Raw genomic sequence first — 23,002 nt, 5'->3', positions numbered from 1 at the left:
TCAGTGACGAGGCAACATTCACAACCAATGGAACAGTTAATTCTCAAAATTCAAGGTACTGGACGGAAGAAAATCCACATTGGATAATAAATTGCAGAAGACAGTACTCCCAAAAAATAAATGTTTGGTGCGGAATATTACATACCAGAATAATTGGCCCCTTTTTTTTTGAAAACAATTTGAATGGTCAAATTTTTTTGAATTTTTTGAAAAACGAGTTTTCCAACGCTATGGATGAACTTCCACTAGCAGAAGAGGCCCATATTCTATTTCAATTAGATGGCTGTTCCATCCACAATAGCAGGATTGTTAGAGATTGGCTGGAAGAAAATTTTCCTAATCGGTGGATAGGGCGAAATAGTTCACTGATTGAGTTTCCCCCCAGATCCCCGGACTTGACTCCACTTGATTTTTTTTTATGGGGCACCGTTAAGGAAAAAGTATACAAAACTCGCCCAACGAGCAAAGAGGAACTGCGTGAAAGAATAAGACAGGCTTGCAGAGATATCACCCCAAATCAATTATTGAATGTTTTGGTTAACATTAGAAAACGATATGATAAATGTATCGAATTGAATGGAGATTTGGTGGAACAGTCCAAAATTTAATGTGTGGGCATTGTCATGTTAATACATTCTTTTGTAGTGGTTCATTTATGGTTTTAATATTGATAATTATATTATGATATAAAGATGTGTATTTCTATTCTTTGACAACAAACTGCAGTGTGCTAATAAAGATAACTATATCGCACATAAAGTTGTTATGTTCTGAAGAAGTATTTCAAACCATATTATTTACAAAATTGTTATTTAATATACAACTATTTGAATTATTTTGACAGTGATTGGTATATTTTACTTATGCCATATTTCTGTTAAAAAATATTATTTTATCTTGAAATTTCAGTCACAACCATTTGAAAGCATCACAAATCCAGTGGCGTCGTCAAATTTCATATAAAAAAATCGCTAGTATGTTTTTTGGATTTTTGACCTTGAAAAAAATTCGAAGTAGGCCTTGAAAATTTTATTTATATTTCGACTTCACAGCACTCTAATAGAACTATTGACGCTCTATCTATTGAAAAAAAAAACTTCTGAATCGGATAATAAATAACAGTTTTAGAGAGGTGGCCCGCTTTCAAATGGGTCACTCTGTATATGCAAGAGCAGTTGTGTAACGTATCTCAAAGATACCAAATCCAAAGGAATTAAAAATTTACGTGCGATAGCCATATTACCAAATACATAAAAATTCATAAAAAAGGCAAGGGAAATACAAATCAAGGTTCACTCGAACACGTTTTCCATTTTACTTCTTCCATACAATTTTACTTTCGAATATGATACATTTTATTTATATTTTTACTGGATTTCAGTCGAGCTTTCAACACGTACTCATAACCTAACAATAAAAAAAGGGATCTTCAGAATAGAGCAAGTATACGGAGAGAGTTTCCTCCAAGTCGATTTCTTGGATTCTGTAGTGTCACAAAGGTTTAGCCCATGAATTTCATTGTGGATTGTAAAATGTATTTATATGCAGATGTATTTATATGAGATTGCTAAAGATGGATACCCACTTTTTGAAGGAATTGATCATGCAATGATTCAATCTTCAATTTTTTTATCTCTCCCTATAAATCAAGAAACTTGTTTTCGAAGCATTCAAAACCTCCTTCAAAAACCTCAATTCCAGAAATGTCTGTTCTGTTTTACTTTATTAAATAACACAATTAAATATGCCCCATTCTATGTTCAATTTGGAATTAATGCCAGTTTGACTACGTATGAATTACGTAATGAACTATGTGTATTCATAAAACATATACCGGGTGTCCCACATTTTATGTGACAGGCAATATCTGGTTTGTTGAAGGAGATACACAAAAATGTTTCATACAAAAGTTTTAGGAGTTCAAGAGAGCTATATTTTGATATAATTTTTAAATATACAGGGTGTTTGGTGTAGGTGCTACAGACCAAAATTCCATTTTTTAAAATAGAACGCCCTGTATATCATTACATATTCAGATGCTACGTTAAATTCTGATATCATTTCATGTTTGGTTTTTGAAATTCGGTTACGGCGTTGTTGAGTTATTGCTTAAAATGTAAAGTCTTGAGAACGACTATTATTTTTAAAAATATCTCATACAATTATTCTCTCTGCATCAGATCACATGAAAATTAGTCAAAATTTTGGGTGTTCGAAGTAATGGTTTCAATTTTGAGTTGTGGAATTCAGTCAGGAATCATTTTGAATATGAAACAATTGCGAAATTGAAAGAGGTGTATTCGAAAACAAATCTTTAATTAATAACAATGTAAATAATATAACTTGATAAATCATTTCATAAGAATGGTAGGTACCTAGGAATAAGTCATAAAAATTGTTCAAAGTGATGCCTATTAGGTATTATACAGGCTTCGAAACGTCGAATCACTTCTCTCGTACAAGTCGCTCTTATAATATCAGGCGTAATATCACTGCACGCTAGGCGAATTTTCATTTTCAGATCATCCACATTCAAAGGGGGAGTAGTGAAAACAATATCTTTTAAATAACCCCATAGGAAAAAATCAAGCGGTGATAAATCTGGGGAACGAGCCGGCCACCGAATTGGACCCTTATTACCATCTATTTGGGTACGTTCTATCCAGATATTCAGTAACAACCTGTGAATTGTGAGGAGGAGCACCATCTTGTTGCCACCAAATTCCTTGTCGTTCTGCTATGGGAATATCTTCCATCAACTGGATCAAATCATTTTCTGGAAAATGTAAATATCGCAATCCATTGAGATTTTCATTGAAAAAGTAAGGTCCTATGATGCGGCCATTGAACAATCCACACCATACATTAATACCCCAAGTAGTTTGAAAATTACTTTCGCGGACCCAGTGGGGATTTTCTGACATTCCCCAAAAGTTAATAACATATCAATGCAATCACTTGGACTAAACACAAAAGGCATACTGGAGTTTTCGCACAAAGAACACAGTTACTGTTTTGCAAAGAATCACTGAATCGAACTGACAAGTAGATACAATTCAACAACATTTGTTACTATGGCATCAACAAGCATAAGCTACTTGATGAAATTGTGCAATATAAAGCAATTCACCCTCAAGTTAGTCACATATTCAAGAATTTCAATATTATATTCAACTGATATCGATATCGTATCGTAGAGGTGAGAATAATGGTTTGTATTCAGTAGTAGTCTAGCTCAATTTAATAAAAGATATAGACTGGATTCGTGTACGAGTAAATAAGTTTTTTTGAAACTTTATATTTAAGGAAAAGTGCAATAACTCAACAACGCCGTAACCGAATTTCAAAAACCAAACATGAAATTATATCAGAATTTAACGTAGCATCTGAATATGTAATGATATACAGGGCGTTCTATTTTAAAAAATGGAATTTTGGTCTGTAGCACCTACACCAAACACCCTGTATATTTAGAAATTATATCAAAATATAGCTCTCATGAACTCCTAAAACTTTTGTATGAAACATTTTTGTGTATCTCCTTCAACAAACCAGATATTGCCTGTCACATAAAATGTGGGACACCCGGTATAAATAATAAGTGTGGAAGAGTACTTCCACTAACGAAGTGAGAAGGTTTCGAAGAAAGAGAGAATCGAGATTGAAAAGTTTTCGCTTCTGTTCCACTTCCCATGTAAATGAATTGGGATCCATTCTCGGGGCGAGAAGATTTCGAAGCGAGGACGATTCGAGATCAAAACAGCGAGAAGGATTCTGAGCGTGAGCGACACGTTCACGATTCTGTTCCACTCCATATGTAAATGAATTGGGATCCACTCTCGGAGCGAGAAAGTTTCGAAATGAGAGAGATTCGAGAGTGAAACGTTCTCGCGTATGTTTCACTTCATATGTGAATGAATTTGAATCCACTCTCGGGGCGAGAAGGTTTCGAAGCGGAAGAGATTCGAACCGTGCCACCTGTTGAGAACAACTTAGTTTTGTACCACCACGTTATTATAATGCAACCTTATATTTTGATTCCTTTCAAATGGTTTCAAAATAACCACATATCCTGGTGAACGTGTTGAATGTGAAATTTGTAGGAGAAGTCGAAAAATTCAAAAAACATTGTATTATTATATATTTATATTATATTATATATTATATTTTTAGTTTCATATTGAAGTGGCTTCTGGCTAAATGTTGTGAAGACGGGAGCGAAGCATTTTGGGTACCGCCTGGTTTTAATATCAAAGATTGAAATATCATTTCGGTACATGTCGTGGAATGAATCTTTTGAAAACACTATTCCTGCGGCTATGTTAATGTTCTCATATGCATCTAGACGAAAGACCTTACATAATGAGGGTCATTGAAATGATTCCTAGTGATTTGTTATGTTACTAATGTTATTTGCTACCTGACTGATACTTAATCTTCACCTATTTTCTACTAGAAATTAAGTGAGACTGTGAACAAAGGACCTTCAGGAATGGTACCCTTATCGCCGTTCATAGAGTCCATTATCAATTTTTCGAATTGTGAACTTCCGAAGTCGCCTAAAGACTTTATTTTATGTAACGGTCGCAACAATTTCAAGGATTCCTCACTTATTCTATCGCCGTTGTCTATGGCATATTGAGCAGACTATAAACAAACATGAGAAATATGTTCCTTATATAGTCGAAGTAAACGATATTGTGGACTCTTGAAGTTTGCGGTGCTCTCAGAGGCCGAAAAAACCAATACATATAAATGAACAGGCAGCGAACTAGTGCCCGTGGACTATAGACATGGCGGTTCGTATTTATAATTGGCTAAAGAGTCATAAAATTAAATTTGAAGCCTTGTTACGGTGACGAATAGAATGCGAGGATGGTTATAACAGTCGTGTTGTCAATGTTCAGTTCAGGAACTGATCGCGATTTGAGTGTTGAAATTCGATATTGGTGCAGTTATAATTACTTGAAATTTCTGTTATCTGTTTGAAATGTGGCGTCCTTGGACAGGTACTAATAATAATAACGAGTGTGATAACAACGCAGACTTTTTCCGATGTAGTTATTCCAATAGCGATGGTGAACAATGCTATATAAAAAGAGATACCAGTGAAGAAGATTCGGATGCACTTGCATATTGAAACACAGAGAGTATGTTTCAATGTATATAAGAATCTACATCTCTAGTTTGGTTTCGAGGAAAACAAACTATTTATTATAAGGAACATCAGATTTTACCGAAATTCCTTTCTCAACTGTACGTAAAATAGTCAGAAACAAACTTTATGAACGCAAGACGCGATGTGATACAGGATTACCAAAACCTTTAGATGTTCATCTAATAAAATCATTGAAAAAAAATTAACGACTGTTACGAAAGCAATGAGATTCCTACAAGTGAAATCAAGGAAGAAATTGAATACTTCCGGTCACAAAGTGAGTTGCTTTGACAAAACTTCAGAATTGTATGAGGAAACTAGGATTCAGATTTGAAATAATGAACAAACGTCAAGCAGTTATGGAAAGCAGAAGAATAGTGGAATTGCATTACAAGTACTCAGAACAAATAACTAATATAGACAAGAACTACAAGAAATTTTCTATTTGGACGGAATTTGGTATGACACTCATGACATGACAGTTACGAAAGGGTAGACTGATGATTCGAGAATGTGTACGCCTAACATGCCTGCAAACAAAGGATCGCGATTAATCATTTTGCATTGCGGAGAAAGTAAAGGATGGGTTCCGAATTCTTTGAAATTATGTAGAAAAAACTTGAGGACTGCATGAGAACATGAAAGCTAATATTTTCGAAAAATGATTCGAAAACACATTGATCCTAAATTTGGATGTGAAATAGTGTAATAGTTCTTGACAACGCTTCCTGTCATTCGCGACAGGTCATCAAAGTACCGAATGAAAATTCGAGGATAGATGAAATACAAAGTTTTTTAATGGATAACAATGTGTATTTTCAAGATTACTATACTTAAAGCCAACTACTTGAAGTTTCACAGACAAAAACATTTGAAAAAGTGTATGCCCTTGATATTATTGCTGAAAAGTATGGACACACCATACCGAGACTTTCCCCTATTTTTGCGTTTTCAATCCCTTAGAGTTGATTTGGGGAAAATGGAAACAAAGCATCAGGCGTAAAAATAATTTTCCAAAATTTTATGAGAAGGTAATAGAGTTATTTGAAGAAGAAGTATCCAATATTATCGAAGAAGACTGGCAGAAAAGGATAGCGAAAGTAATTTTAGTTGGAAAAGACTATATGGACATTGGACACTTCTATATTAATGGTAGAAATAAATTCATTATTGATTTAAATGACGACAGTGATAGTGAAACAGAGAATATGGAAGAGGAATTATGTGTATGTGAGTAAATAGTATTCAGAAGTATTTTCAATTATCACCCTAATATTTGAAACCCTACTTTACCACTCACCTATATAGATGAAATATTTATTATTTATTTATTTATTATTTTTTTATTTTATATGTTATATAGTTATTGTGATTCTTATTTAATCAGAAATGATTATTGAATAACAAAATTAGTAAGCTCCCTAACTAAATTATTAAAGAGGAGCTGTTGAAAGGTAGGTTTCACTATATAGTTTACTTGAACTATAGCAATAAGCTGTTATATTCCGCTCAGTTTGACTAACATACTTCTGTTTTTTTGTTATGGTGTTGGGAAAGTGTTTTCAATAAATTTGGTACATCTTTGAAAACGCTCTCGCCTCTTCAACTGCCTATTTTCAAGCAAAATTGGAAGAATGAATTGTTGCATATTTAACAATAAAGACTAAAGTAGATGAGAGAAAGAGTTAAGGACAATCATATAAGACGTATGGTTCGAGTGAGACGTAGGAAATTTCACCCTATGAGTGGAGGGCCAGAGTGTGTCATTATGAGATTTGAACATATTCCTTTGACCTCGATAACTTTTTGTGTAGTATCTCGATACTTTTGTGCAAAATTCAGGTTGAAAATAACAAGGAAATAACATTATTTCCTTTATCTCATATTTCAGTGGAAGAATTAATGACGCATTGCTACAATTTCACGAAAAAATTGACAAGGTAGCCTTTTCAGCTGAACTGCAAGAACTAACCAACAAATATAAAGAAAACATAGAAGAGTATGATACAGGAAAACGACGATTCATCAAATCACATCTGCCAATAAGTTTGAATCCACCTCATATATTTGACGTTGGGGCCAAGGTATGTTTTATCTTGTATTATGACTTCTATAGTTGACTTCTAGTCGACTAATGGGTTGACTGAAAATTTTGTAAATAAATAATTTCTTCTATATATGAAAACCGTAAGTTATACTCTTCTCGACGCGTGTTACTGATTTCTTAATTTTTCATTCGTTTGCCTTCAGACTTTTTCGGTCTTTCTTAAATCTATATACAGAAATAAAAATTAGTAACACTGGTACTCAAACTCCATCAATGCTATGCTCACTATTGCAATATTTCACTCGTTCACTCCACTTGCTATAGCTGACTTGTCTGGAGCGGAACTGATTTTACACTGATTACTCGAGTAATTGAAAGTCTCAAAGCCAGTGATAAACCGTTTTCCAGACTTTGCTTCACCTCCACGTTTTTTGACCTTTATTATTCTTCGATGACTCTTCGCCCCTTTCGTTATCCCCTACAGAATGATTTCGAACCACTATATGCAGACACGGTTTTCATCGACCAGCAGGCCCGGTTCCAGTCACTTGCTGAATCCACAACAATGTTAGCATTCGGATAATTCTATAATTGGAAAAATCATCAACATGAATAATGTGTTTGAGATCTAATTCTGGGTACATACTGATGAAGTTTTCTGTCAAAAGATTTTCACTATGAATGTTTACAAAACCAAGACACATACATCTTTTGCTGCTTCTCGAAGCAGTGACAATTTTATATTCTAGAAACATCAGCTACTACCTATGGTCTAATCAAATGATTAATTGTAGGCTAGATTCAATTTGCTAAAAAGTCCATATATAATCCCTAATGTATTAGTGAAACAGATAGAAGTAGGTCAATGAATTGATGAATGATTGATTGTGGAATTGGCCGCGGTGGTAGTGCGCCCGACTCACGATCAGAAGGCCGTGGGTTCGATTCCCACCTCGACCAGAAATTTTTCTCGAGTTCATCTGGTTGAAGCTGGGAAAAAGGAAAAGGAAAAACAGGTTAAACAGATTGAAACAGATTACCTAGTAGGAATAAATTGAGCAGAGGCCGGTCAATGACATCTTAATTTTAAACAGGTTGGAGCCTGGTTCCCTTACCCTTAGGACTGACGCGCGTCAGAAGGACAAGAGGGGCATAACTGATCATATGGCGGCATGAATGTCCTCATACACCGCCCTTCACGGTGGACCCCTACCTGGCTGGGGTGTTTTGATAAAAAGATTGTTCATCTTTTAACGGGGGGCACGAGGGCCTTATTCGACAGAGTGACTAGGTCTTATATATCGTGAGGGGTCATCTACAGCATAATCTATATAGCTTCCCTAACTAACTTGAGCAGAGGCCATTTATTCAAATCAATTAATTCATTCATGCGGTATCGAAAATATTGGAATTCATTGATAGATGTCCATACTTTCCAGAAGGTGTAAGTTCCAAACCTTCATTTTGCAAATGAAGTTTTGAATTCAAGAGAGAATTCATGTCTCTCTGTGAAGAGATAAGTTGCATATTGACTTCACTTTTCTATTCTGAGTGAATAATGGATTCAAAACTCTCCATTTTCAGAAGGAAGGTTTGAAATTAACTTTTTTTGAAAAGTAATAAATTTAAAAAATACAACTACCTTGAGAACAATGAAATTCATTTGAATGATTCTTCTTTGTTGAATTTGTACTTTACAGGTAATCAAACTTAATTACTAATTCATTGATCTATTTTCAGTAGTGGATTAAGGATTATATCCAGTCTTTTCAGGTTGTTCAGTCCAGCTCAGAATCAACTAACTGATCATAGGTGGTGTCTATTTTTGAAGAAAATTATTTATAAATAATTCATCATTCCTGCTTATAATAAGTATTGTGTAACGTCGCGTAACTCAAATGTATTAGTGGATTTCCATTAGGAATCGACCAGCTCTATTCAATAATTTTGAAAAAAAAATTGAAAAGTAAATAATTTTAATCTATAGTTTGTTTATGGGGACTTGAGCTTTTTGAAAATATTGTCTTACACACTTTTTAGAAAAATTAATCATCACATATTGAGTACATTCAATGCTGCTGAAATTTATATTTATTTCAGGTCATTTATATTGCCAGGAATCCAAAAGATGTCATAGTTTCCATGTATCATCTTTCCTGTTTTCTGTTTGAAGATCTTTCCGATGCCAAATTTGAAGAATTCTTTCATGTTTTCAAATCAAATATGAGTATGTTATTTGAAAAATCACTATTATCATCATCTGCTATTCACAGTAAGACTTGGCCAATGGAAAAAGTCATATCAGCCACCATGTCAACATGCTTAGGAATTTCATGAAATGGTGATAGGTACTCTTTCAAGCATTTTTGAGACCACATTTACTTCCACGAAGGTAAAAACAACCTCAAATTTTTCAAATGGCCTGAGTCTGGAGATGAATGACGTTCGAAGGTTTTCAAATAGTTTTGTGGAAAATTACATTTGAAAATGTGAATTCATTCAAGTGTGTAATTTCTGCTTAATGAACTTGTGATCTAACACCAGGCAGCGCTGTTTCGACCCACCAAGGTCTCATCAATGATGCTAGGCTGAACCACTCAACTCTCAGCACAAACCTGACCGCCTTGGGGTGGCTCGTTTACCTTCGATTATGAAACGGCAGATCAGTTGACTGGGAAGACCATGTAATATTGCTTCTTCTTCCAATCCAATGTCGTATAGAATGTGGATATGAATTAACAGCTTTCAGAAGTAATACATCAATGAATTGTCAAGTGCTGACTCCAGTAGTGCTTCAAAATGTAGGAGAATTTTTCGAACAAAATCTTCATAAATGAAGTTTTAAGCTTTGACGGTGGGAAATCAAATGGGAACCGTGATAATCAGGGTTGGGTATTCCTGGTCCAGAAGATATATTGGCTAGAGCATCTTCAGCAGTGGTTGGTAGCGATGTATTGCGATATACTAGTAGGCAGACTTGTTAGTGAGATCCTTCGTCTATATGTGTATCTTAGAGGTAGAGGTTAGGTTAGGTCCAAAGTGAGTGGGTCTATTCGATCCTCCACCGCAAACCGCAAGGGTTTATTGTGGCTCACACCTATTCCCACTCGGCCAAATAAACCCAGCTTCTTAACGAAACCGATTAGTTTGTATGGTGAGTGGTCTTTCAGGTCAGATAGTAAGAGTACGGCTCTGCCGAACTCTAAAGACCTGATTCAGTCCCCAGCAGGACAGGCACAAAGTTTATGCTAAGTTTAAGCTAAGTTTATGTTAATGAGGTAGTCGGATAGTCAAGTTTCAAGATTCCTACCTTGATACCCACGACAACCTTCCCATATGAGGGTTTTTGCACGTCAGCTACACCTGACGGAGTCTTAGATTCAGTCGTGCAGGGCTTTTTCGCCTCAGGTTTTGGTGAATTATCACTTGAGCGTAAACGTTTGCTGAACCTGCTCATGGGGGGTTTGTTCCCCCACCTGAGACAGATTCTGCGTACGCTGCTCAAGAATTTAGTGCAAGGCGGTTTTATAAGATACCCCGCTTTAGGAGATGACTCAGTCATGTCCTGGCTGCACTACAAAACCTTTTTTGTGAGGTTCAGTCGTTGGATCAGGAGTTGGGGAGTTGAAGAGCTTTAGCTCCTGAACTAAATTTACAGGGAGGTCAGTTTCAGTTAAAGTCGTAAACTCGACATCCATCTTCTCTGTAGACTCGCTCCCGATCTAAGTTTACAGGGAGGTCAGTTGGAGTGGTAAGCTCGACATGCATCTCCTCTATAGACTCAGCATAAGAAAGAATTTTTTGAGTTTACTCTGTCCATAAAAGTCCCACAAGTAGCTAGGGAAAGAAGGTCAACCACGGCAGAGCCCCGCATTACCGTGACAAGGCGATGCTATGACGAGAGGGCGCCCGGTATCTCGAAGGTTCCGTAGAGACAGTCAATAGCCTCAGTTTCATTTATCCTCTCGGCACGGATACACACACCTTAGTATTAAGCCATCGTTGGGATGCCATTCAGTTAGGGAATAACACAACCACAAGTGATATTGCAATTCCCGTATCCAGCGGGGCTACGTGGAAGAAAGCATCCGATAGCCGGTTTGCTCAATCCCCACATACCAAGCCAATGCACTCGCCAAAAACAGCATGTACAGTGGTTCAGGCAGTGAAAGATGAACAAGGACAGCCAACCCGCCAGGAGTTGGAGGACTCATCTGATAAGCTCAGGCTGTGTCCGGTTTGATCGGGCATCGGTGGTGAGCTGAATACCATATTTAATCGAGTGATTTTTATCTTTTTGATTGAAGAAGTTGTTTCGATTTTTGTGTATCTCTATGGCTTCTTGATTCAGACGCGTGACTTTTGGTGTGAAGAACTTCTGTTCTATCAAATTGTATTTCGAGGCATTCTTGAAGTATACTTTCAGCAACTGCAGACTTTTTCTCCTGTTCAAGACGACAGAATCTTTCATATTCTTTCAACTGAGTTCTCACACTCCGTTGGGTGGAACCTACTACGTATACCGACCCGCAGGGACTGGTACTCGGTAAATCCATGGATCAGAAAGAGGGTCTTTGCGATCTTTGGGCGTGCGGAAACACGCAGAGTTGGTTTAAACATATTTCTCAGAAAAAAATGTCTTCTATCACACAGTTACCTTGTGATTACAAGGCAGGAAAACTGAGCCATGAGTGGGTGCCTGTGTGCGCTTTTGTTTGCTGAATTTCTTCATTATCATCCTGTATCGTATTCCTTGCAGCATGAAGTAGATGTTACCTTTCAGCTTCGAGCTTCACAAATTCGTTCAGCTCGTTGAGTGAGGAGCTTAACGGCACCAACCTCCTGACCTGAGTGATGCTATTTTGTCAGTGTCCATAGGTTTTCTAGACTTTCAGATAACTAGAAGCAGCCTTTGGTTAACCTTTCCAATTTCCACGACAAAATGGATCTTGGGGAGCAGCTGTATCGGCTAGAAATGAACAGAAATGTTCACCCCAATCTACCACTTGGAATGAGGGTGGACATGGCAGATCACGTCGTGATATAATACAAAGGCCAAGGCGTAAGCGCATTTGCGGCGCCGAGGCCAACAGGAGGAAGAGAGCGATAGAGGCAAGAGTGGCAGCAACTATAAGTGCACCATCCTCCTTTCACACCCCACCTCCATCAGCAAGGGCACTTCCTGCGGCGGGTGGCAAGAGCTCCGCCTTGAATAAAGGCAAGGCACTGGCTGCCCCTACAATACATTACGACAGTAATGACGCTGCACCTTCCAAAACCTTCACGAAGGCCGCCGTAAGACACCTAAAGATTGCCAAAGAGAGTATGTATTCGGCGAGTCTTGGCCTTCACCTGCCGCTATAAGGGAGATGCCTCCTATTGACCTGTCCACCTTCCTGAAAAGGACAGAATGGACAGGAGGACAACTCCTCGGGAGTATGTACAATGGGTCACATGTGGCCTAAGTGCTGTGGGTCTACACTCACCCTCCCTACTCTATAGATACAGACAGAATGCTATGCAGCTAGATAACAATTGTGGTCTATATAGAGAAGTCAACTCCTGGGACTAGTGGAGCCGACTAGATACCCTTTTTCTCGAATGTTCCAACATATTGGCAACTGGTGGATTGTGTGGGCTTTCCATGGCAATACCGTCGTTCTGTTCCTAGAATTGATACTTGAAAATTCTCTATGGAAGTTTATTAAAAAGCAACACGTGTTTCGATATACAAATATTCCTTTGAAAAAATATGAAAAATTCTCTTGCATAGGCGATTAAAGTCCACCGAGCACATACTACAAGAAGGCCATGGAATGCAAATTGAAAGAACAGACGTATATCACGCCACACCATTATTACAAAAGGCTAAACCAAGAAGCTATAGAGATTCCCAAATATCGAAACAAATTCAATCGAAAAGGAGAAAATCACGAGGATCGACAAAACATGGTCAAACCAGCAACACTCAAGCCAATTGGAGGAGTACTCTCCTGCTGAAAATGACCATGGCAGTTGGGGGCGAAAGGTTTGGAATCAGTCAATTCATTCGATCACAGTTACCTAGCCCTTAATACTACAGTTCTAATTTTCTTTATTGTATGAACGCAGGTTGATACATTGAACATATAATATTTCCTGAAACTATTAGGCCGAATTTTAGAATGTAAAGACTGCGAAATATTCTCTTTCGAAAGTTATCTTTCCGTTCCTTCATGCTGTTTGAAAATGTTGAGATGATTACCACCCTTGATGGAGGTGGAAGTGATGGAGTCAAAAATATTAGAAAAGAGTATCCCCCACCAATCGAAAATCGCGAAGTCTATTCGTTTTTTTGAAATGATGAATACTCTGTTACAATTTCGATTGGTCATCTTGTACATTTTGGCACTTCATTTACTAAACTCATTCAGAATCTCTGAAAAATTTTATAGGGGTGTGATTTGCTTTACAATTATTTCGCTTCTAATTTATTAACTTTTAAGATATACGATTTTGGTCCAAAATATTTTCTAGTAAGCACAATGCACCATTTCATATCATTCAACATTTTTCATCACTATTATCATTGTAATTATTTACTTTCGTCTCATCTGTTTTTTGCTAACAAACATTTTATTTAAATTCCATTTTTTTGTTTTAGTTTTATACCAACCTTATTTCGAACATGTCAAAGAGGCTTGGGCGAGAAGAAATGATGACAACTTTCTTTTTATCTTCTTCGAAGATACAATTAAGGTGAATTGAAATATGTAGTTGTATATAACACAAGACCAAATACCAAAAGATCCATTTTTAACCGTTCGCATAGAATATTTGAGGTTAGGGTTATATTATGAATATAAAATCATATCACTAGCACATAATAGACTGATTGCGAAGGGTTACGAATTGTTTTTTTGAGTCTCCGTTTGGATTTCTCCGAACAACAATATCGTTGAGGATCGTGATATTTCTTTGATCAATTTTTATGTTTCATTTTGACAAAATTAACTACATCATAAATACGTAACACCTACATCAACCATTACATTTTTCTATCAATCACTAACCTGCCGGGCCGGCGCGGAGCTACCGTATAGGCTATCTAGGCGCCTACCTACGGTGCTGGAAACCAAGGTAAAAAGAAAAACATTAATGAAATGATTCTGATTTAGAATAAAGTGACGTGGTGATTTATGTTCAGGAGGATAATATAGAATGTGTCCAAAATAAATCTCAATTATGAGTCGAATTAAAAAGTAAAACTACACGCAGTAGCATCACCAACCAATAAGCCCCAACCTCTCAAAAAAGGCGTCGTTTTTTTCGTCTCTACTACAACAGACAAATACAGTGGCATCAGAAAAAAACTTTCTGGGATTCATTTCTGTTTTGGATGCCACTGGAGCTGCTTCGACTACAGCAGTTCTTGATAAGTTTGTCACTTTTGATAGAAAATACAATTGGAAATAATATCAAAGAAGAATACACTGATCTTCAACGACTCATCTTAAATATACACTAGAGAATTGTACGTACACCCTCGAGAATTCACGATAACACCAATTTACAAAATGAGCGATATTTTCAACCAGCACTGTACTACGGGTAATAATTTGATAACTTAAATTCCATATTAGATATTACAAATAAAACCGCAAATAATGTATTTATATACTTTTATTACTCCTCTATTTTCTGTATGTTGAATCTTAAATCATTACATTTATATATAATCAACGACCAATATCGTCTTGCTCTGTCATTCAAAAAGGACTATATCAGGCTTATCAACTTATATTAGCTCATCGGCTTATATAAGATTGATGGTGGCTAATATATAGTTCCAATAAATACGGTAATTCTCATTCCCACCGGATTCAATAACCCCTGGAGCGTATGGTAACACCGATGTCTCGTCAATATCGTAAAGGTGCCCTAAATTGTATTACAGCACTCTTAGGGACGCGTTATGTCGATGGATAGCGGCTGAGACCGCAAATGCTGGATATGCTGACAGCAAGTGCATCAGGGTCTTAGGAGCCTTGCGGCAGGCCCTACATCTTGTGTCTCTGCATTGGCTTATCTTTGTGATGCCGCAGGAGTGAAGTGATCTCTGCGGCTTTTATATGGGCCTTCTGCTGAAGGAGTTCCAAGTCGGTGATTGAGTTGTGATCATCTGTTCAATGTCGGAAACTGGACCGAGTTCCCCATTTGCTCAGGCAGCTGCCCTAAATAGATCCGAATTCTGACGACTTTACAGGGTCCATCCGGTACCATTCTGTCATGGCTTCCCTGTTGTTGGGGTAACGAACGATTTGGGATGCAAACTCCTATGGAGGTGTTCATAGAGATGTTCAAAGATGTCCTTCCAGAAGGATTCCACCCCATCAGAGGCCGATGGATCATCCGTAGCACGCGGAGGCTATTGGATTAAGTATGAAGGTTCCTCGTGAAACCTGAAATTTTCCGCGATACTTCTTGCTGGTTTCACTAGATACTTTTTAGTAGCCGCTGGCATTCGTCTTATATCTATTTGGTGTTTAGCAGCACGCTTTGACTCAAAATGGGATGGATACGTCGTAGTTTGGCGGCAATTCACTGCACTACGGGCGTGAATGGCCTGCTAGCCGCCTTGTAATTCATCAAACATTGGATACGAGGACGCGTGTTGTTTTGCCAACGTGATCTTAGCCCCCATCGTCATCCAATCGCTTTTCGAATCGCTCTACACCTGGCAAATAACACCGCTCTACATGGCAGTGTTAATTTTCCAGATGTCAGCCTCTTCTATGCCGAATTTCATATCGATAGCATGCGTGTACTCTTCCATCACCCTCAAGGACTGATGGTGATCCTTCTCTCCAAATGCATAAGTAAGTGATCATTGGGCCCGAGAATCATGTGCCCTGAGCAAGCGCAGTGAGCCAAGAATGACAGCCTTCTGCATCTGTGCGGCTAAGATTTCTGTCTTAGTGCGGCAAGCCGGTATGATTTTGAGATTCGAGAATAGAGAAGACATCATTCCACCAAGGACTCCAATAATCAGAACGACCATCTTGACAGAGTGATCTGGATAGAGTCTGCGGAGTTCGAAGAGAAAATCTCGATATTTTATCCGTTTTTCCTCCTCTTTCCTAACGATATTCGTCTCGCCAGGAGCTGAAAACTCCACGACAAATATCGTTTTGGTCTGGTGGTCGAGAAGGACTACATCAGGCTTATTATCTTGTATGAGCCTGAGGGTGGGGAACGAATAGGACCAGTAAATTCGGCACTTCTCGTTCCCCACAACGGATTCAATATTCACCGGAGTGTAGGGCAACACCGGTGTCTCGTCAATACCGTAAGAGTGCCGTAGATGGTAATATAGCACTCTTAGGGCCGCGTTATGTCGATGGATATAGGGCGAGACCGCATATGCTGGACATGCTGATAGTAAGTGCATTAGGGTCTCGGGCGCCTCGCGGCAGGCCCTGCACCTTGTGTCGGGAACCTCTATACCCATCACGCGACTGCGGTAGACTAAGGTGTTGAAGACACCATCCTGGCAAGCCATGATGAACCCCTCAGTTTCCGACTTCAGCCCACTCGACCTGAGAAAAGCGAACGTCAGGCGCTTTGATAAGCCAAGGTCTACAATGTTATTGAAGAAGACCCCATGCATTGGCTTATTCGTGTGTCTCCGCAGAAGTAAGGTGATCTCTGCGGCTTTTATCTGAGCTTTTCGCTGAACGGGTTCCAACTCGGTGACAGAGTTGTGGTCACCTGGTTCAAAGTCGAAAACTATACCGAGTTCAACAGCTGCTGGGGCAGCTGCCCTAAGGAGAAAAGCTCCAATTCCTGCTCTCTCATGGTCACGGACCATGCAGAGAAGGGGATCCGAACTCCTGACGACTTTACAGGCTGTATCCAGTACCATTCTGTCATGTAGACACTCCAAACTCAAAAGTCCACGGCCTCCCTGTTGTCGGGGGAAGTACAACCGTAGAACGGACGATTTGGGATGCAAACTCCTACAGAGATGCATCATTTTTCGGGTCTTTACGTCGAGTTGATACAGCTCCTCCCGAGTCCACTTCACTACTCCAAACGAGTAGAGTAAGATTGGAACGGCAAGCATATTTGTTGCAGCAACTTTGTTCTTCCCTGACAGTTCCGATGACCAGATCTGTCGAAGTTTGTGCTGATACTTGCCGCGGAGAGAGTTTTTCACTGCAGTTACCTCTTGTGAGTGGCGTTGTTCCACCCCGAGGTAAGTATACATCTCTCCGGCATCCAGATGGCGTAGGATGCTTCCATCTACGAGCTGCACATCCTCTCCGTAGTCCCCGCATCGTTTTCTTTTGAGATAAACCATTGCACATTTGTCTATTCCGAATTTCATACCGATATCATGCGTGTACTCTTCCACCACCCTCAAGGACTGATGGAGATCCTTCCCTCCAGAGGCATAAAGTTTAAGATCATCCATATAAAACAGATGGGTGACGTTGTGCCTCCGGTTTCCGGGGGTGCCACAGTTATACCCTCGAGTATTTCTGAGCGCAACGGATAATGGCAATAGTGAGATGCAGAATAGAAGGGGGCTGAGGGAATCACCCTGGAATACACCCCTTCTGAAAGTGACCCACCCTGTTTGAACTCTTGCTTGACCAGATGTTATGGTGAAGCGAGTTCGCCAAAGTGGTATCAGTTGTTCAATGCATCTCACTATGTTGTCGGGTACCGCAAGGCATCTGAGCAAATGCAAGATGAGCTCATGCGAAATTATATTTAATGCCCTACGGTAATCGATCCGGGCCATAGAGAGGTTACGCTTATATTGTATCGAGTCCTGCGTTACACATCTATCGATGAGCAGGTTCTCTTTACATCCAGCGACTCCTCTCTTCGACCCTCTCTGCTCATATATCCGTTCGAACACTCGGTCAACTGCGGTGAGTATTCGTGTGTATAAGATGCTTGTAAACAACTTATAACACGAATTCAACCATGTTATCGGTCTGTAATTCTTAGGAACCGACAAATCTCCTCTTTTTGGGATAAGAACGGTCCGCCCCTCGACAAACCAATCCGGAATCGGCTGCTCTCCATCCAGCCATGAGTTGAAAACTCTGGCCAGATGGCGGTGGGTACTTGGTAGTTTTTTCCACCAATAAGTGTTCAGCCCATCTGGGCCTGGAGCAGCAAAGTTCTTGGAACCAACAAGGGCCCTTCGAACGTCATCCAGGGTTATCGGGTTGCGCAGTTCATTGGGCTCAGGCTGTCGAAGCTCTCTATTGAGAGCTTCGAACTGCGCTAGGGCTGAAGTGTCTAAGTTGAGTGGTTGCGGGTGTTCATAGATATCCTTCCAGCAGGATTCCACCTGATCAGCGGTCGGCGGATTATCCACAACACGTGGAGGCTCTTGGAATAAGCGAGAAGGTTTCTCGCGGAACCTAAGGTTTTCCGCGATACTTCTCGCTCGCCTCACTGGTGACTTCTTAGCAGTCACTAGCATTCGTATCCTATCAAGGCAGTGCTGTTTGGTCATTATTATTATTTTTTTTTCCACCGTAGTGTGCGCTGGTCAGGCCCTATCCCCCGAAGCTCCGATACATTCGGGAGGGCGCGCCAGCATTATCAACCGATGACTATTCCCCACATCGTGGGGTAAGTGATCATTGGGTCCGAGAATCATGTGCCCTGAGCAAACGCAGTGAGCCAAAAATGACAGCCTTCTGCATCTGTGCGGCTAAGATTTCTGTCTTAGTGCGGCAAGCCGGTATGATTTTGAGATTCGAGAGTAGAGAAGACATCATTCCACCAAGGACTTCAATAATCAGAACGACCATCTTGACAGAGTGATCTGGATAGAGTCTGCGGAGTTCGAAGAGAAAATCTCGATATTTTATCCGTTTCTCCTCCTCTTTTCTGACGATATTCGTCTCGACAGGAGCTGAAAACTCCACGACAAATATCGTTTTGGTATGGTGGTCGAGAAGGACTACATCAGGCTTTTTAGCTTGTATGAGCCTGAGGGTGGGGAACGAATAGGTCCAGTAAATTCGGCACTTCTCGTTTCCCACAACGTATTCAATATTCCCCGGAGCGTAGGGCAACACCGGTGTCTCGTCAATACCGTAAGAGTGCCGTAGATGGTAATATAGCACTCTTAGGGCCGCGTTATGTCGATGGATATAGGCCGAGACCGCATATGCTGGACATGCTGATAGCAAGTGCATTTCATACCGATAGCATGCGTGTACTCTTCCATCACCCTCAAGGACTGATGGTGATCCTTCTCTCCAGATGCATAAGTAAGTGATCATTGGGCCCGAGAATCATGTGCCCTGAGCAAGCGCAGTGAGCCAAGAATGACAGCCTTCTGCATCTGTGCGGCTAAGATTTCTGCCTTAGTGCGGCAAGCCGGTATGATTTTTAGATTCGAGAGTAGAGAAGACATCATTCCACCAAGGACTCCAACAATCAGAACGACCATCTTGACAGAGTGATCTGGATAGAGTCTGCGGAGTTCGAAGAGAAAATATCGATATTTTATCCGTTTCCCCTTTTCTGACGATATTCGTCTCGCCAGGAGCTGAAAACTCAACGACAAATATCGTTTTGGTCTGGTGGTCGAGAAGGACTACATCAGGCTTATTAGCTTGTATGAGCCTGAGGGTGGGGAACGAATAGTTCCAATAAATTCGGCACTTCTCGTTCCCCACAACGGATTCAATATCCCCCGGAGCGTAGGGCAACACCGGTGTCTTTTCAATACCGTAAGAGTGCCGTAGATGGTAATATAGCACTCTTAGGGCCGCGTTATGTCGATGGATATAGGCCGAGATAGCATATGCCGGACATGCTGATAGCAAGTGCATTAGGGTCTCGGACGCCTCGCGGCAGGCCCTGCACCTTGTGTCAGGAACCTCTATACCCATCACGCGACTGCGGTAGACTAAGGTGTTGAAGACACCATCCTGGCAAGCCATGATGAACCCCTCAATTTCCGACTTCAGTCCAAGTTTCCGACTTCAGCCCACTCGACCTGAGAAAAGCGAACGTCAGGCCTTCAATGTTATTGAAGAAGACCCCATGCATTGGCTTATCCCTGTGTCTCCGCAGAAGTAAGATGATCTCTGCGGCTTTCATCTGAGTTTTTGCTGAACGAGAAATGCTCCAATTCCTGCTCTCTCATAGTCACGGACCATGCAGAGAAGGGGATCCGAACTCCTGACGACTTTACAGGCTGTATCCAGTACCATTCTGTCATGAAGACACTTCAAACTCAAAAGTCCACGACCTCCCTGTTGTCGGGGGAAGTACAACCGTGGAACGGACGATTTGGGATGGAAACTCCTATAGAGATGCATCATTTTTCGGGTCCTTACGTCGAGTTGATACAGCTCCTCCCGAGTCCACTTCACTACTCCAAACGAGTAGAGTAAGATTGGAACATCAAGCATATTTATTGCAGCTACTTTGTTCTTCCCCGACAGTTCCGATGACCAAATCTGTCGAAGTTTGTGCTGATACTTGCCGCGGAGAGAGTTTTTCACTGCAGTTACCTCTTGTGAGTGGCGTTGTTCCACCCCGAGGTAAGTATACGTCTCTCCGGCATCCAGATGGTGTAGGATGCTTCCATCTACGAGCTGCACATCCTCTCCGTAGTCCCCGCATCGTCCTCTTTTGAGATGAACCATTGCACATTTGTCTATCCCGAATTTCATACCGATAGCATGCGTGTACTCTTCCACCACCCTCAAGGACTGATTATTATTATTTTTATTATTACTATTACTATTATTATTATTATCATTTATTTATAATTTTTCAGGATAAACCAAAATCGTTCAGAAAAATTGCTGATTTTTTGGGAGTTGATCTCACCCAGCAAGATATTGATTCATTAGAAGACCATTTGAAATTTGAAAACTTCAAAGCAAACAAATCTGTCAACTTGGAACACTTCGTAGAGATGGGAATTGCCACCAAAAATACCTCTTTCATCCGGAAAGGAAAATTAGGTGGATGGAGGGAATATTTTGTAGGGGATATGGCAAGGCAAGTGGATGAATGGATTGAAGAAAACTTGAAGGATTGTGATCTTCGTTTCCGAAACGATCAATGAAATCACATATTTGAAAATTATTTTGATTAATTGATATAATTTCTGCATCCCTCTTTTATTTTTCCAATATCAAATATAATACCTGATTTATGATTTTTTGAAAAATCTTGAAAACCGTGAAAATGGATTTGCATTACATATTTGTCAAGAAAGAATTAGAATTAGAGTATAATTCCAATAAAAAAGAAAATGAAAGTGGATGATGTGTCGGAACTGGGAAAAAGAAAAAATACAGAATATCCTTGAATGAGTTTTTGAGACATTTGAAGATATTAAAAATTGATGAAAAGGATGAAAGCAGATTTTGAAAAAACGTTTTACATACTGTCGTCGTTCTATGACTCCCAACCTGGAGTACGTGCTAATTGATATCTGCTGGACTTTTTCTGCAGGTGGTGAGGTGGTCAGCCTACCGAATCAACTGCAGGCGAAGCTTACTCCTAGTTGAAAAAACTTCTGCTTGTTTGAAATACTCAAACGGAACTGACTCACCCGGCACTGACAAAGAGCTAGTACTCCGAAACCGATATGTCGATGATGATCATAACAAAATCAAATTAATTTCAGCTTTTTATATAAAGAAAGTTACTTCCAAACATTGGTATGGAATTGAAACAGATATGATTCACAAGGATAAAAGTATCCACTTACAAGAAACTGATCTTTTCTGAAAGTATTCCTGTGTCAATTTGAAATGAAGTCCAATTTCTGGGATTCGATTAACTCATACGAATGTGTGTAGATTTGTCTCTTCAGGTCTTGAAATTTTATCCGGTTTTGATGAAACTACGAAACTACGAAGTACACTGTTGAGAATGACAGTGTTCCTATATAAGTGAAATTTCACATCACATATCCAATGATCGATATCCTTTTCAATTTCATAACGAATATACGTAGTACAAACTGAATGGGAGAAAGTGATTTTCATGTGATTCAATGTTGATATAAAAGTAGCTTTGTCGAAAGGGTTTTTTCTTCCATTCTGTATCTGAAAGAAATGTCTATGTACCTAATGTACCTATATGCTGCTAAGGAGTTTTTATTGTAGTAATTTTTTTTCCTTCGTCTCTGAAGGTTTCCCACGTAATTTTTTTCAATGATGGAGAAGTGGGAATCAAAAAAACTTTCATCCTAAAATATTACTCTCCCCTAAAAATAGTCCCTTCCCAATTTATAAAACATTCCTATGGCTGGAAATGAATTAACTAACCTTGAGAGTGAGTATACCGACTAATATTTTGATAAGAGCATATTTAACTCTTCTGATGGCATGAAGGCGTAATCTCATAAAAAAAATAGTGATTCGCCTTGTAAGTGATGTTATCTTAAACGGTGACTCGAAACTTCAAAGGACACCATTGATTATGATGGTGTTCCATGTAAGTGGCACTCTATATCGATACTCTTTTAAATATTACATTGTACAGCGTTCCTATGAATAATACCTGTATCAATTTCATAATGGATTCATGTAGTACAAACTGAATAGGACAAGTGATTTTTGTGTAATTCAACGTTAATATGAAATCAATTGTTTCGAAAGGACTTTCTTCTTTCGTGTACTTCGATGTTCATATGGAAGTAATTGCTTCGAAAGGACTTTATTTAAGGACTTTTTTTATGTGGTCCAATGTTCATATGAAAGTAGTCGTTTGGAAGGAGTTTTCCCTTTCAGTTTATATTTGAAAGCAAC

At 39.3% G+C, this 23,002-nt stretch overlaps 1 protein-coding gene across 2 annotated transcripts in view; it reads left to right on the top strand.

The window, feature by feature from the left end:
- The window catches only part of LOC111503497 (sulfotransferase 1E1), a 33,745-nt gene extending 12,346 nt beyond the window's left edge, over nt 1-21,399 (top strand). For both annotated transcript variants that reach the window (XM_074172878.1, XM_074172877.1), the window contains 4 exons: nt 7,050-7,242; nt 9,306-9,432; nt 13,849-13,943; nt 21,013-21,399. In XM_074172878.1, coding sequence (XP_074028979.1) covers nt 7,050-7,242; nt 9,306-9,432; nt 13,849-13,943; nt 21,013-21,306 — 709 coding nt within the window. In that variant the 3' untranslated portion in view covers nt 21,307-21,399. The remainder of the gene's footprint in view (nt 1-7,049; nt 7,243-9,305; nt 9,433-13,848; nt 13,944-21,012) is intronic.
- Nucleotides 21,400-23,002: the final 1,603 nt, after the last annotated feature.

The sequence above is a fragment of the Leptinotarsa decemlineata genome, unplaced genomic scaffold, assembly GCF_025532065.1.
Source record: "Leptinotarsa decemlineata unplaced genomic scaffold, Ldec_3_MD MMD2_tig00000199_RagTag_RagTag, whole genome shotgun sequence".
Taxonomy (NCBI): Eukaryota; Metazoa; Arthropoda; class Insecta; order Coleoptera; family Chrysomelidae; genus Leptinotarsa; species Leptinotarsa decemlineata.
The sequence above is the reverse complement of the archived record's forward strand: the minus strand, read 5'-3'. Positions and strand labels throughout refer to the sequence as shown.